This window comes from Pongo pygmaeus, chromosome 3 (genome assembly GCF_028885625.2).
Source record: "Pongo pygmaeus isolate AG05252 chromosome 3, NHGRI_mPonPyg2-v2.0_pri, whole genome shotgun sequence".
Classification (NCBI taxonomy): domain Eukaryota; kingdom Metazoa; phylum Chordata; class Mammalia; order Primates; family Hominidae; genus Pongo; species Pongo pygmaeus.
Window position 1 is genome coordinate 113,667,513 of NC_072376.2, and position 16,916 is coordinate 113,684,428.

The 16,916-nt window shown below is 35.2% G+C and overlaps 1 protein-coding gene across 6 annotated transcripts in view; it reads right to left on the minus strand.

Moving 5' to 3' along the window:
* The window catches only part of PPP3CA (protein phosphatase 3 catalytic subunit alpha), a 332,878-nt gene that overhangs the window by 78,437 nt on the left and 237,525 nt on the right, over positions 1 to 16,916 (minus strand). For all 6 annotated transcript variants that reach the window (XM_054484215.2, XM_054484214.2, XM_054484217.2 and 3 more), the window contains one exon: positions 7,349 to 7,473. In XM_054484215.2, coding sequence (XP_054340190.1) covers positions 7,349 to 7,473 — 125 coding nt within the window. The remainder of the gene's footprint in view (positions 1 to 7,348; positions 7,474 to 16,916) is intronic.

Below are 16,916 nucleotides of genomic sequence, written 5' to 3' on the forward strand. Positions count from 1 at the left end.
GGCTCCTTTCAGCCTCCTCTCAGTCAATATTCTTTTGGAAATGTCATTATAATTCTGACTTCTTTAGATTAGTTTTGCCTGTAACAATTTGTTTTAAGGCACAGCTCTACCTCTCCAATTAAAATCTAAACTGCAACTTTGTAACCCCACTCAAATAACACTAGAGGAATCACATTCTAGGACCCACATTTTCTTTTTTTGCTGTCTGTTAAAGACCTTTTTCTGACATTAGCATGTGGCTTTATCCCCTCCAGTCTTAATTACCATAGTTCTTTCATAACTGAAACCTCAAAGCGGGATATATAAATGCATGATGCTAAATATTTCTATCCTATATATTTACACCTTTTAAATGATGCAACATACATTTAATATCCCTGATTATTTAATGGATGTAAAGTACCTAGTATATAACAGGAGCTGAGGAAATATTAGTTCCTTTTCTGTAAATGAAGAAGGAAAGAAAGGAGGGAGGGAGACAGAGAAAGGAAGGAAGGAAGGAAGGAAGGGAGGGAGGGAGGGAGGGGAGAGAAATAGGGAGAGAGAATGAGAAATAGAAGGCAGAGAGAGAGAGAGACAGAGAGAGAGAGAGAGAATATAACTCAATTTCTAAATTATTGGCTCAAAATACCCTAAAAATAAGTCTTCTTTTCACATTTTATTTCCTTCTCCCCTGTGACAAGAATAAAATATCTTCCCAAACATTGACTAAAACCACAAATGCAGCCAATATGGAAGAAGTGGCATGGTAAATGAAAGGGCAAGGGTGGACTGGAGGTGGAGCCCTGCCAGCATTCTCCCTCAACATCTGGTGGGAGAGAGCTGCCAAGTACAACACTGTCTTGCCGGCAACTATTTTACCATCTAAAGCTCTAACATTCTGAAGAACTGAAGATCTTCAGCAAATCATAACCTGATAGTTTTTTAAAAAAGGGAAGTCTCTTGTAAAAAAAAAATCACAATCCACGAAAGCAGTGAAATACAATTAGTTAATTGTTTATTTTTGTCTATGTGGTATCAGATGGCTAATTTGAATCAAATTTTCAGTGAATTAATTGGTTAAGGTAGAAACAAAGGGCTGTGTTACACCGGCCTTTTCTGCATGGTGAGATGTAAATGAGGTGTGCTAATCACTTCAACTGGACCCCTATTGTCTTTCTATTCTGGCTCTTAATTAAACAAATATTTACACTTTAAGGTTAGTTTAGGTTACTCAATATGAAAGATGGAGCATCCTCTTTTTAAAATTAATTTTTTGCCACAGACATAGCTTTCTCTTGTTTAATTTTCTCCTATCTTCCACAATGAAGCAGCACTAAGAATATAATTTTCTTCATTAATTGGTTCACTGATAATAATAGTGCAATGATTTACTTTGTGATTTACGCTTTTAATGATAAGTAGTCTTGAAAGTTGCATAGAGAAGTAAAGAAGGATGTAAAAGAGGAAGCAAAGGAGTAAAAAAGAAAATGGACAGCTTTAGGTATATATTAATCAGCTCTTTAAAGTAACTGCTCGTGCTGTGAAACATTCCAATCAAAAGTGCTGCCTCTCAATCATCAGACAACTAAGTAAAGGATTTGCATGAGTTGGGAAAAGATCCAAACTCCTGAAATGTCAAATGTAGCTCCTCTAAGACATCACTTCCTGGTCTGACAAGCATGTAGACAGGCAGCAGTGGAAGAGCAATGCACTATATAGATGACTGGCTACAGGGAGACAGCCAGGCAATTTCTTCCTCATGTCTGTGGCATTACCCTGTCACCTAACATCTCTTGTTGTGCCACTTGCTTGTTATTCTCAGGCAGAAGCATGGAACACTGTCTGGTTTGCTGTGGTTCATTCTGGTCTACGAATTCACAGCTAATAAACACAACAACTCTTCACACTTAAACTTGCTTGAGGCCTGGAGTTGAGATCTGGATCTAAGTTGAGAAGCCAGCTCAAGGCAGCGAAGTGCAAAATGGCTAGAAAGGGAGTTTGAGGAAGTGAATAGAAGGAAACAGCTGTGCGTGCCTCTGTTTGCAATTCTAAGTTTTTCCTTGTGTTCTCAGAAAAACACACTCAGCCACAGACCTATACATACACATATGCTTGATCAAAGAGATTAGGTAGTGTAATGCAATCATCAGCAAGCGCAGTATTTGGTGTAAGACAAATTATTACTCAAAACAAAATTACCTCTTTCATCACTACTCAAAAGCTTGCTTGTCTTATTTGGGCTAACTTTGTGGGAAATGATTTCTAATTTTGGCAAAAGGAGAAGACTGGGGTGGGGGTAATGCATAAAATGAGCTCTATGTACTGCCCAGAGCACATTACCTAGTGCTTATAAATATACCCAGCAGAGACTGTTTGAAATCTGAAATTATCCTTCAAAGCTGACTTGGTAAAAATTAAACTGAAGTGCTCCCCTTTGCCCAGAGGATAGCCAAAGGAGAATACCCGCAGTGGAGCTGTGAATTATTGAGATGAATTAGCCTGTTAGGATAATATACGCTGGAAAACTGAGCTCTTATTTTAGGATTTTTCTTAAACCAACAGTATCATACTCACAGAGAACATTTTGTATTTAATGCTTTGATCTTCAGATTATATAGATAGGGAGAAGGCTGTGTGTACATGTTTGTTCATGCATGGGTGAATATTATAGTGTGTACCAGTTTCTGCATTACTGTTTTTTTTTTTTTTCGTGGTGCTTTGTGGTACATGTAATGAATATACTATGGCAAAGGCCTGGGGTTAGTGGAAGAACACAGGCTTTGAACCTCAGCACTGCCATTTACCACGTGTGATCCCTGAGCCTCAGTTCCTGCACTCATAAAAGGAACATATTTACACGTTCCTTCCAAAACTGTCAAGAATAAATGAGGTCATTCAAATCACTGAAACAATAGCATTTACAACATGCTAACAATGTCAGTTTCCTTAATCCACAATAAAAAATCCTTAAAGTATTTTCAGTAGGTACATTTTATATAAATGTCCATGCTATTTTACATACGATATCAATGAGCCATTCCAAAGCCTCTCAAAGGTCACAGTCTAATCAAAATGGAACATTTCACATATGAGTCATTTTGTCATTTTTGTATGTATGTGGCAAGTCCCTGGGTTGTAGTCCAGACTCTTGAAGTTTAATTAAAGAGCTGTTTTTGAAGATGAGGACTCCAATACATGCATTTTAGAACTTTTAAATGCCCCATAATTCCTACACTTCATATGTCACCAACATCCAGTTTGATCCTTTGCTTGAATTTCAAAAGGAGCATACTAAACAAAACATAGCAAATTTCATAGTTCAAATATCTAGATTAATTGTAGACTTTAAAAAAATCTGCTGAGGAACAAATTAGTGATTACTGCTTCTTGACGTCTTTTTTTCTTTTTTTTCCTTTTTTTTTTTTTTTTTTTTTTTTAAGATGGAGTCTTGCTCTGTTGCTAGGCCGGAGTGCAGTGGTATGATCTCGGCTCACTGCAACCTCCGCCTCCTGGGTTCAAGCGATTCTCCTGCCTCAGCCTCCCGAGTAGCTGGGACTACAGGCGCATGCCACCATGCCCAGCTAACTTTTGTATTTTTAGTAAAGATGGAGTTTCACCATGTTGGCCAGGATGGTCTGGATCTCTTGACCTCGTGATCCATTTGCCTCAGACTCCCAAAGTGCTAGGATTACAGGCTGAGCCACCACACCCAGCAACATCTTTACTTAAAAAAAAAAAAAAAAAAAAGCATTCTAAAATGCTCTAATTAGAAAAAGTTTAGAAAATTTCAGGTGGTTTGAGGACAGAGATTCAGAAGCCTGCACTCTTCAAGAAAAAAAAAAAAAACACAAAGGTAAATAAAGAACAATAAAATTAAAGAATATTATCCAAAGATGGAGTTGGTGGCACAAAGAAGGAAAAGTCCAACTATGCCAGCTGTTACTCAAGCCACACATGATGTAGTATCGTACTTTATTATAAAATTAATAAGCAAGTGTTGTGACCTTTGATGACCTTTGGAAAGATAGGAAGTTGTGAAAAATCACAAATGTTACAATAAAAAAAAATTTCCAACGTAGCACAACATCATTTGACTGACAAAAATAATCACTCCAACATGATAGTATTGGGATTTCCTCACTTAGAATGCAAGCTTCAAGGAAAGTAGGATGCCTATTTCATTCATCCTGAAAAACTTAATTAGGAGTGCTACAAATGTTAAATGAACAAGAGGAATTTAAGAGTTACTAAAATAATTTTTTAAATATTCACTTAGATTCTACATAACCCAGGCCAGATTACAGGTTTGCACACTTTGTAATATGAGCACTTCGGAGACCAGGGTGGGAGAATTGCTGGAGCTAAGGAGATGGAGACCAGCCTGGGCAACTTCGTAAGACCCTGTCTCTACTAAAAATAAAAATTAACTGGACATGGTGGTGTGTGCCTGTAGTCCCAGCTACTTGGGAGGCTGAGGCGGGAGGATCACTTGAGACAGGTAGATTGAAGCTGCAGTGAGAGCTATGACTGTGCCACTGCAGAGATTGAAGCTACAGTGAGCTATGACTGTGCTACTGCATTGTAGCCTGAGTGACAGAGGGAGACCCACCGTATATTCTCACTCATAAGTGGGAATTGAACAATGAGAACACATGGACACAGGAAGGGGAACATCACACTCTGGGGACTGTTGTGGGGTGGGGGGAGGGGAGAGGGATAGCATTAGGAGATATACCTAATGCTAAATGACGAGTTAATGGGTGCAGCACATCAGCATGGCACATGTATACATACGTAACTAACCTGCACATTGTGCACATGTACCCTAAAACTTAAAGTATAATAATAATAAAATTAAATTAAAAAAAGAAAGAAAAGAAAGAAAGAAAGAAAGAAAAGAAAGAAAGAAAGAAAGAAAGAAAGAAAGAAAGAAAAAGAAAAAACATTCTATATAACCCTAATTCAAGGAGAAGAGCAGAAATCCTCATCCTCCCATTGCTGTTTATTGCCTATGACAGTCTTCCTTAATCCTGGCCACATACAAAATCACCTATGGCTATATCAGCAAATTGTGGCTCAAGGGATACAAGCTGAAGGAATTGAGCCATTTCTGGGAAACATCCTTAAACAAGAAGATATACCCTTCTCTTTCTCCCTTTCCTCCTTGTTGAATATTATGTGGAGAAATGACGGTTGAAGCTGATGTAGCCATCTTGGGTCACTAGTTTGTCTTTGGAATGAGGCCATGAAAATCAGAGCAAGAAAGCAGATGGAGCCTAGGCCCTGGCACCACGCTGTGCCACACCAGTCTTGGCTTGCTGTCTATGGGCTTTTACACACAGAAAAACATCTATCTTGTCCAAACCACCATTATGTAGGGGTTTTGTTTTCTTGTTGTTAATCCTGGCAGACACCAGTCCTAATTTGATATAAAGGTCTTACAAAATTAGTACTCAATTGCTTTTCCATCAGTTAAGCTGATCAGGCTGGCCCCAAGAACAAAAAAACAAGGTTAGCAGAGTTCACTAATTTCTTCCTCTGTACTTTTGCTCACTTTAATTTCCTTCCCAGCTAAATCTTACTTGTTCTTTGATTCAGTCTTCCCCAAACATGTGTGCTCTCAATATTCTCTCACTTTTCTCTAATCCAATCACACTTATTATTTTGTATCTCCTTTATCACAAGGTTTTAATAATCCATTTAAATAACTGACCTCTGGATAATCACCTATTCCAGGCTTCTGATTCTATACAGATTTTTATGGTTCTGTTTTGCAACGTAGATTTAGGTTTCTAGAGAGCAAGAATGTATGTTACATTTCTTTAAATTCCTCACAGTCCTATTCATAGTGCATATACATTTTATATGCTTGACCATACTTGTTTATCAAATGAAGGAAATACCAAGAATTTATCTTCTCTTTTAGGATTTATATGCCATCACCACTCCTTCTTCCCTCATCATCACCAGGATTAATTAAGAAATCTGTGATCTTTAAATGCAGACGGGATTATTATGCTGGTAGAAATACATATATGTCCACATAAACTTTTCTGTGTCTGCGTGTAGTCAGTAACTAAAGGTGAATTAAATAACTGAAAAATAAAACTGATATAATTTTATAAACAAAAGCTGTTTAAGGATGACATGCTTTTCAACCTTAAATAGCTCTTTAGTAAATAAAACACTGTAATAAAAATTTTGAAATATAGAATGCTTTTCTATGATTATTATGAATATATGATGTTGGTGTGAGACAATAATGTTGATTTCTCTCTTTAATTAAGAATAATCATTTTCCTTTTTAACGATCTCTTTTGACAGCCCATGTCAGCTACTATACATGAGGTCTGATTCTTTAAAACTTATTCAATTTCAAACCATTTCTTTCAATAAATTATTTATTAACACACCATGTTAGGCATCAGGAAGAACAAAGATATGAATAAAACAAGGTCTCTGCCTTTATTTTGAATGTAGTTTTACTTACTTAAAGCAGATGCAGATGGGAGGCTGTGGAAGAACCTCTACTCAAAGGTTATCTGTTTTGTTTTAATTAATGAGTTTGACAAATTACCCTAGTTAGATGACAGGTGCCAAAAAAGACAAAATATAGCAGCTGTAAGTGTACTCACACATACACAACCACAGACAGAGACACATGCAGTTTGCTATCAATTTACAAAGGTAAGTTACTGTCTCACAATTATAAGGCATAAACATGCAAATACATTCCTGCTTATTTGATCAACATTGATTAGTTCTTTCAATGGAAAATGGAATTATTTATTGTAAAGCAAAACGTAATTTTTGAAAATTTGCAAATACATAAAATGTACAAAAGGCAAAATCTTACTATTTACCATTTTTTGGCATCTCTATTAAAAAATATGGGAATCAAGCCGGGCATGGTGGCTCACGCCTGTAATCCCAGCACTTTGGGAGGCCAAGGTGGGCGGATCATCTGAGGTCAGGAGTTTGAGATTAGCCTGGCCAACATGGTGAAACTCCATCTCTACTAAAAACACAAAAATTAACTGGGTGTGGTGGTGGGCGCCTGTAATCCCAGCTACTCAGGAGGCTGAGGCAGGAAAATGGCTTGAACCCAGGAGGCAGAGGTTCTGCTCACTAGCAGAGATCACGCCACTGCACTCCAGCCTGGGCGATAGAGCGAGACTCCATCTCAAAAACAAACAAAAAACACATGGGAATCAACTGAAAATAGAATATGTAATATCCTATGAATTAAGTGAATTAAATTTCATTGTTAGAGGTTTCCATAAGGCAATAACATTTATTGCTTTTATTTTTTTGAGATACTGTTGATCCATAACTGAACAGCAAAGAAGAAATGATGTAGACTTACTTCGATACTGAAGTACCCTCTGTCAACATAGTCCCCTAAGAAGAGGTAGCGAGTGTTGGCAGGAGATCCCCCGACTTCAAAGAGCTTCATCAAGTCAAAGAATTGTCCATGAATGTCCCCACAAACTGAAAGAAACAAAATTCATTTTATGGTTATATTATGTTAGGACTTTGAATTAAATAATACAATTACAAAATTTTAGAGCCAGAATTAATTTCAAGTTTATCTGGGCCAAAACATTATTTTGCAGAACAAGAAATAAGACAGAAAAGCTAAGTATTTTGCTCAAGTTTCCAAATTTAATTAGTGGCAAACTTGGCTCTAATGTCTGAATCCACTAGTATATAGATTAACTTAAAAAAAATGAAGAGAATAATAACAATAATGGCTATCATTGTGCACTTAAAAATTCTTTATGAGACGCTGCCAGGATGTTTACACACATTTTTTAATTTAACCCTAAAAATGCCATGAGATATGTTTTCATTTTGCAGGTAAAAGATGATACCAGAGAATGGTTCAGGAATTTGGCATAATCTATGTACAACTGAGGTCTGAATACATGGCCACTACATATTACTGCCTCCTGAAGAGAAAGAAATGTAGATATGTATCATAAAACCTGCATTTCACTGAATCTAGAATGTAATCCATTGTAAGACACATCATTAGTTTACATACCACTAAGAAAGGAAAAAAAAAATCCTCCAATTAAGCTAAATTATAAAGGAGCATTTTTACAAAATGTTAAAGTGAAAAGAACTACAAGTATTAAAAGCTGTGAAACATAGTACAAAAAAATTACTGGGAATTGGTATTTCTTAACAGTCTCACTTTCTCTTTTAAACCAACTTTCTTGGAAGAGCTATTTTGTCTCTTTTAAAAACTCACTTATTTAATACTTATTTCATTTCTACTTTCAGAACTCTAAAAATAATATTTTTATCTCTATTATACAGATAATGAAATAATATAGCTTAGAGAGGTTATGTGGCTTCGTAGGGTCACTCCTAAAAATAAATGACCCAGGGCTTAAATTCAGATTCACCTGATCCAAAGCTTTTCCTGTCAGCCACCACATTATGGTATCTTTGATATTTTTATATATTTATACTACTATATATGTGTGTATGTGTATATATATTGTGTAATATTTTTAAAATTTTGTGCTTGAATGGTGAACATGATATGGCTGCTTCTGCAACACTAACAGGTACACAGAATGAACGCATTCGTGAATAAGAAATCAGGGGGCCAAAAGTAGATCTTAACACATTATATCCTGCAATTACATGCAAGTTATTAAAATGTTTTAAATTTTATTTCCTTACTTGACAAAAGATCATAGAAAAAAAGAGTTAAGTGGGTTCAATGATAAAATAATTACAAAACAATGAAATAAAAATGTTACATGATATAAATTCCTGTCTACTGTCAAGAATTAGCTACTAAGAACCCACAGGACTATAAGCATGAAGCAGGTACAGGTGGATTCCATTTAGAATGTCTGCACTTGGTAATCTTAAATACTAACAAAATGGCTGTAAATAATGAGGAGCTTTAACTACTAATGCATCCCTTTGGTAGACTCCAATCATATAGCTTCTTCCGTCTCTTGAGCATGACATACACAGTAGAAACACCAGAAACATATTCTTCCATTTTTGAAAAAATGTTTTAAAACATAGTTTATAAATTTTTTTTTATTCTTAGAGCTGAGCAAATAAATCCATATTCTGAGGCATTAAGAAGTTGGTTTATGAGAGACATATGTGCTTTCTTGTAATCATATGTGATATCTAAATCAAGGGGAAATAAATAGAGAACACTGGATGGGATGGTCCAAGCATTGCCAGGCATGGATGCCAGTACCTGCTCTGGGGACTTCCACAGCTATCTTTGGAGCTGTAAAAACTAACATAAATAGTAAAACACTTCTTAAAACTTTTATATATTTTATATATGTGTGTATATAAAATAAGATACGAGCATAATAATTTTAAAAATATCCATCTTAAAAACTTAATTAGCACATTTTTGTTACCAAATTTTTAAATAGGCAAGGATAAAGCTTATTAGCTAACAAGTAATAATATAATTACTCTTCTACCTATGTATCTATTGAAATTATAGTTGGTATGGATTACTTATCACAAGCACCACTTCCTCTCAAATTGTAGGAAACTTTATATCTGTCATACATATGACATGTTTCAAACCAAAAATTATAAAACAGAAAATATATGGCTGGAAACCATGCCTTCACGTGCTCTCCATTAGGTTTGGAAGTTGAAGGAAGGAACTTCAAGGAAACAAATTATGAAGCAAGACATTTCCTTGCAACTAATTTTATGCAGCCCTTCACATGTCAATGGGTGTGACGCTGACACTCTGTATAGCCCATGTCTTGCTACTGGCTCTCTCCCTCTCCTTGCTGCCTAACAGAGAGGTGAGGGTCAAACATTTGTAAGTAAAGCTCAGGGAAAACAGGAAGCCAAGTGAGGGCTAAGACATAGGCTTCAGACATTATTTGGAATTTCTATGGCAAGTTTAACAGTCATATTTTAGGCTGTTATTAAAACATCCCCAAGACAAAATGGTTAATCAAAGGCATTAGAGGCGGTGTGGGGTATTGTTTAAAGGCCTAGCCTCTGGATCCACACTACCAAGGCTCCAACCCTTGCTGTATTACTTACTATCTGAGTGAACTTGGACAATTTATTCAACTTCTCTGAGCTTCAAATGTATTTATCTATAAAGTGCGGGTGATACTGGTACCTTACCTTATTAGGCTATTGTAAGAATTAAATGTGTTAATATCGTAACAGGCTTAGAAGAGTTTCTGGAGTCTAATAAGAATTTAACAAATGCTGTATCAAAATAGCATTTCAAAATGGCTGTATTTAAAATGTCAAGGTCCCAGACAGAATAGAATTCTGGTGCTTGGAGGTGGGGGGAATAAAGAGTGGAAGGCATTCTGGAGACATTCTAAAGCATCTTCTTCCTTTCTCTCCCCCTTCTAGCTTCTTGTATCTTTTTTACCCTTCCATTTTAATTCCTGGCCATGTCTGAAGATTCAAGGATAATTGATTTTTACCTCTGTATATGTAAATGGCATAGATACCAAGACATTAATTTAGGTTGTAAACTGCGGGTTAGGCATTAAGCAATTATAGCAACTAACATACAACTGAAGCATAATCTGGCAGCCAGAACGAAAAAAAAAATGTCTCTAGACAATGCAAACATTATGAGGATATTTTTTCTTTTGCTTAAGTACAGAAGTACATTATCATGAATTTAGTTTTACAAAAACAAAATTAATCTCTTCTTCCTGGTCTATAATAACTTTGTGATAAGAGATAATCTCAATGATTTACAATATCACTGCAATAATTGGATTTTGGCTTGATGATATAAAATAGAAAAGAGTAATTGCTGTAAACTCTGCATGGAAAACAAAATACCCTGAAATCTAGTTACACGTATCATCACACTGTCACTAACTTTACCTTAGAATAGCCATAGGTCTTCTATGGAAAGACCACCTATCATAATGTTCAGTAAAGGAAAATGACATGCATACATAATCACAGAAAAATTCAAAGCCCAACAAAACAGTAACTCAAAATAAAACATAATGGAAAAAATGGAGGTATTTTCTTCCTCTAATTTTCATAGGCTGCCTTCCTTTCATCCATAAGGTCTCACATACACATCACATGCTCAGTAAGGTCTTTCCTGACCATCCTGTACAAAGGAGCAAACTCCCTCCACTATCATCCTTTACTTTCTTCACAGTAATTATGCCACAATCAGCATTATCTAATTGATTTATTTGCATGCTTGTTTCTTCTCTGATTCTTCCCACTGAAATACAACCACTGCTAAAATGGATAACTTGTCAGTCTTGTCCGCCATATCCCCAGTGCCTAGACACTTGTGTGCCCAGGAGGCACACAAGAAACACCTGCTGTGCTAGGATTCTTCTATTGGGCCTACGCTATGCTTAATTTGAAAACCCTTAACTAAGAGGCCAGAGATTTTGAGATACCCTTGCGATTGACAGAGATTGACAAGTTTGTGGAGTTTGCTTTGATGGAAACCAAAGGCCTTCAACTTATCTGAGATTGTGCTTATTTTAAGCCTTTAAGTCACAGGTTTCAATACAGTGTGCAGCAAGTCTGGGGTAGAATGTGGAACCTCCACACATCTTATGGTTGTTTTCCCACCTAACTCTACATCAGAACCACTTGGAGAGGTTTTGAAACTACAGATTTCTGGTCCCTGAATCAGAATCTCCAGAGATGCAGATTCACTAACAAGCTCTTGGATCTATCCTTATCTGTTCAGTATGACTAAATACACCTATGCTTTTGAGCCTCTCATAGCACACACAGCCTTCATTCTGCATACTAGTATGGTTCCCCTCACAGGGGCTATGTGTGGAGGAGATGAACATTGGAAAGGCAACCTCTTTCATTGCTCATTCTAGGTTGCTGTGAGATTAGGACTTCACTATTATATGAAAGAATCATAAGCGACTGATGACATCTAGGAAGGAGGGATGAACCTAAGAAGGCTGATAACACCACATGTCTTTGGGTATTTCATTGTATTTATTGCTCAGGCCTTGGATATTTCAGCTGTAAGATAAGGGATTTATCCTTAAGTCCTATTATCTCATTCACCGTTTTGATATCAAATTTCAGGAAGAAAGTGGTCAACATACTAAAGTATCCAGGAGGTACCCAAAAGGATAGAGGGTGGGCCCATGACATCACACAGAGTAAAGGCTTGACTGGCTATAATATTCACTTACTATTGGTCCCCATCCTCCATCTTCTTGGTTACCCAAGATACTGGTGTCCAAAGAGCAGCACAATATGCCAATGCCAACTGATGATACAAGCTGAACGCTTGGTTGCTCAGGGCCCCCAAATCCTCAGGAGGCTAGGTCCTTTTTTCTTCTACTTTACTTGGCCTTGACAGCACTTCTTGAACAACCAGGCTCTGACAATTTTTTTGCCCTTAAGGCAAGTTCACACTTAAATGCTTCCCACATTCTCCTGGCTTCCTATTCCTAATTAGAATGCTCGTGGGTGGGGTACCCAAATACTTATGATATATAAAAAGCATCAAAAACATAGATGCACAATACAAGTATTTAAAACACTCCTAGCGCTCTATGAAAATATCCAGCCATCTGGCTGAATATTCCAAAAATTTTATTATGTCTTCAGCAGGTTATTAACAGAACTGTATATACTTATGTCAGAAATTGAGAGAGTTATAGCATTTAACAAAATGAACACATTAAATATATTGAAATAAAACATAAGTTTATTTTTCTGGAGTATTACTATTCATATCTGTTAGCAACCTGATATGACACAAATATTGATGGTTATTTTCCCTGTGAGAAATAACCTGTCATTTGTTTTGTACTGGAAAAGTAAGAACTATCAGATACACTGAGTTGTTTAATCTACTTGGTGCAATTAATCTAATATAATCTATCTTGGTAATTTCCCTAAGTCGGGTCATTCAGCAGTTCTGAATATGGCTAATCTAAACAAACGGTGCAAGAGTGGCCAATATCCTGTGACGTTTATACACTATTACTTATCTCTATCAGAAAACACATATCTTCTGCCTAAATAATCAACTACTAATTAAGGCCTAAGCAAACAATTACTTTTGCATAACTGCCTTTTAATATTGCTTCCTTCCCTCCATTAGCCCATTTTAAATAAAACTTTATGGGAAATAATTTTCACAAAGGAGTGGTGCCAAAGACTTTTGATCTAAGTTGAAGCATTTTGAGGTTTGAAATAGGAACAGAAAAATAACATGCAGAAAATATTTGTCTTTATTTCTTAGGGAAAGGAAGAGCTTCCCCCCACCCCAATATCATTGTTGGAAAGCTATAAAGCTTTGAAATCACAGGCATGGGGGTTCAAGTACATACAAACAAAAACATAAATATTAACATGTGTGTTTATGTGTGTGTATAAAGCCACCCACCACAAAGGAGGAATTCAGAGACTAATGGGCGGTGTGGTAGTCCAGGAGTCATTAAACAGAAGTTCAGGACTTTACTCACTATAGATTACAGCAAAGTAGTGCTGAGGAGAAAAAAATAAGAACCAACGGCAGTGACAAGGGACTCTTTGTAGTTAGCCGAGTAAGCTCTTGCAATACACGAACTGAACAATGAATCAGTCATGGGGCGAGTCTAATAATCCCTAAAACCAGTGTGCTTCTAAGTAGAGAAGATAATAGCCAGCATATTGAGGACAAAGAGGCCCTTGAGAATAGAATCTTGGCAAAGGAGAGAGGACAAGTCAGAAAGATAAACATGACCAGAACCAAGCATTTGCCTTGCATCTTCTGTCCAGAGAGATGCTGGTAACTCTTTAATGAGAAGGGATAGGTGTTCAAAACAAGAACCAATCTTGTTTTATGTAAGTGTTAGGTATGCAAGTCTAAATAAATTTAGCAAATCTACAAATAAATATATATTATAATTTGATTATTTTTTCAAAGAATTATATTGTTTCTAAGTTCATATTGGCAATTAAATTATTGCATTAGAAAATGTAAACCAAAGTAGATAATACTGAACACTTTAGGATAAGGTTTTACTATAAGAGCTATACAAATAATAGCTTGAAAAGAACTCCGATACAACTGTCACCCTGAATAGAAGATACAAAACTTATGTAATATAAAATATACATTTTCACATAAAATTACTCAACAATATCTTTCACTTAGTGCAAAGACTTACACATTTGGTCCTATTTACTTGCCTATATGAAAGGGAAATCCATTAAAGAACATCATTGGGTCAACTTGTTAACAATGAGCAAAAATTTTATAATATCACATAATTTCATGTTAAAGAAAGTTTATGAAAATTAGGTTGTCTGGGGGACAGAGGAGTATGTTGTTAAAAATTGTGAAACAATAAATTTACAAACTGCAAATGAAAACTAGATTTTTAATGTATCAGCATTTCAAAACTGGCAAGACTGTGTCAATACTACGATTTAGAAGTCAAGTGCTCTTAATTCTTGACTCATTATTTATTTTTCTATAAAGACCTTTTAGTTTCTCCAAAATACTGGCTTTTATCATCTTGGAAGACTTGCATGAAGTCGAAAAACTTCTTATACAAGTTTTTCCAGTTCATACTAAACTAACAGATCACAATTTTTCCTTTAGAAAAGACGTTACTGAATCATTTAGCAATTTTCATCATTGGAGATCCTCACTACTTTCAGCTTCCTTTACTTCAACCCAGTGTTTTTTCCATAATAGCCACAGTTTCCCAAGACAATAAAATCCATAATGTTAAAGAACTAAATTTATGTCTAATTCTCAGCATGAGGAGATTAATTTATTGAATTTATTGATTTGGTTTTTGGATATTCCATCTACCAAAACTTTCTTTTCCAAAATCTACAATTTTGCAGAGAAAGATTTTGTTTAGAGGTTAACCACAGTGGGTACTGCAAGTATATATCTGCTTTCTCCTGTTGATAATCCAGGCTTATGGAACCATAAGTGGATGATAAGTTCAAGTACAAACCAACTAGCCAGCTATGTGTAGTTCATTAACAGAATGCACAAACTTCTAAAATCAGACAATTACTCAGATAAAGGCGACACTGCAGTTTATTACAGCATTTGCTTATATCTAGAAATCTGTATCTATCATAAAATAAACTAAATAAGAAAAAATAACATCGTTCTAATTTACTAAAGAGGTATATTTCAAAATAATATTTTCCCATAGGGAATATTACTTTTTCAAAGGATAAGTATGTTTTAGGCACTTTATAAAAAACAAACTGTGAATTATTAACCAGGTCACTCTGGTTTGATGATACAGAACAATAATGAAAAAGTCTCCAAATCAAATCAAAATTTGGTAAATACAGAAATTTCTACCAGCACTTTTTTGGTAATAAAAAATCATATATATATATATATATATATATATATGAAATTGCAAGGATTTTAAAAGAAACAATAAAGCTATAAAATCAAATACGAAACAATAATAGCACCAGTACAGATTAACAGCAGTATTTTAAACATTTCTTTATATTTATGATGCTGTTTTATGAAGAGAAATAAACTGTTAGCCAATGTTAATGAGAAACAGTGCAGGGAAATCAAAAAAGAAAGAATAAAATATATTGTAGATTACAATAGTTATTAACAATTACAATAAACCAGTACTAAATACTTCATTCATCCCCTAAATCTCAGTTCATAACTGTAATCAGATGGAAACAAAACAGAATAGTCTACATGTTAAAAACTATTTTATCAAAGGCCCAAGCATATACAATACCATCATTATGACCACAGTGTACTATTCCAATCAATAAAAAGTAAATTAATGCAACCTATGTTTATGTTTTTATCCTAAAAATGAGTGTTCTCACTATTGAGATTCTTTTCTTTTTGCAGTTTTTCCTTCATTGATTGAATACTTTAAAAGATTTAATTTATTGAATAAGGTATGCATTTTTTTCCATCTGATACCACTATTTTTCCATTTGAGCACCAAACAATATTATAATAAAGATGCCTAATTATTAAGGGTTCATAATAGCATCACAGCATTATATAAATTATAGTCACGGTTGTGGTGCCAATATATAATTACAATAAGTAGGTATGTATACATTCAAGACAGTATTTAATTAAATTTGTTCATCACCCTGTTCTTGTGTCCAAGTTTGGTCAGTCCTGGAAACAAGTGGCTATTTGATATGTGAATTTATTTACATTATGTAGTTTACAAGGTCCTTGATTGTCATCATCAGCCCATCAAGAGTATTGGATGAACATTATAAGTTGATATAAATTCAGCCGAATGTATACAAATTTGATCAGTACATATAAACTACATATAAATATTAATAAGTTATTATTAATAAATTACTAATTTTCACTTTAGAAATACTCATCTCAGGTTTCAGATTAACTCCCTCTAGGACCCTGAAAGATGGACTGTCATTACTGTCCAGATCTGGGGTGTTCGGCTATTTCTTAGTGTTTCAATTTTGGGCCTTTCAAGCCTATGTTTCTAGGGCTTTTAAAAAATCTTAGTGTTTCTTAACACTGTGTCTCAGTATTCTTTCATTTCTGGCATTTTGCTTTTTCCTGGATATGTTCTTTCACCCTTTGGAGAGGCAGTATAGTGCAATGGTTAGGAACTAAGACTACGATGCCAGACTGCTTGGTTCCAAAGCCAATTTCCACCACCCAATCAGCTGAGTGACCCTGGAGAATCAGCTAATCTCTCTTTATCTGTTTCTTCACATGTAAAGATGAACATCAAAATAGCACCTCCCTTAAAGGACTATCACGAAACCAGAATTATAAATTAAATAATTGAACATCATTTACTTTAATAGCAGTATATACTACACACCTGGCACTTATTATCACAATGGTTTGCTATTACTACTCTTCTTCTTCACTCAGATTTTTTTTGGCATATTATCATCATAATTGCTGTTAGTTTCTGGTTTTTATGTGTATT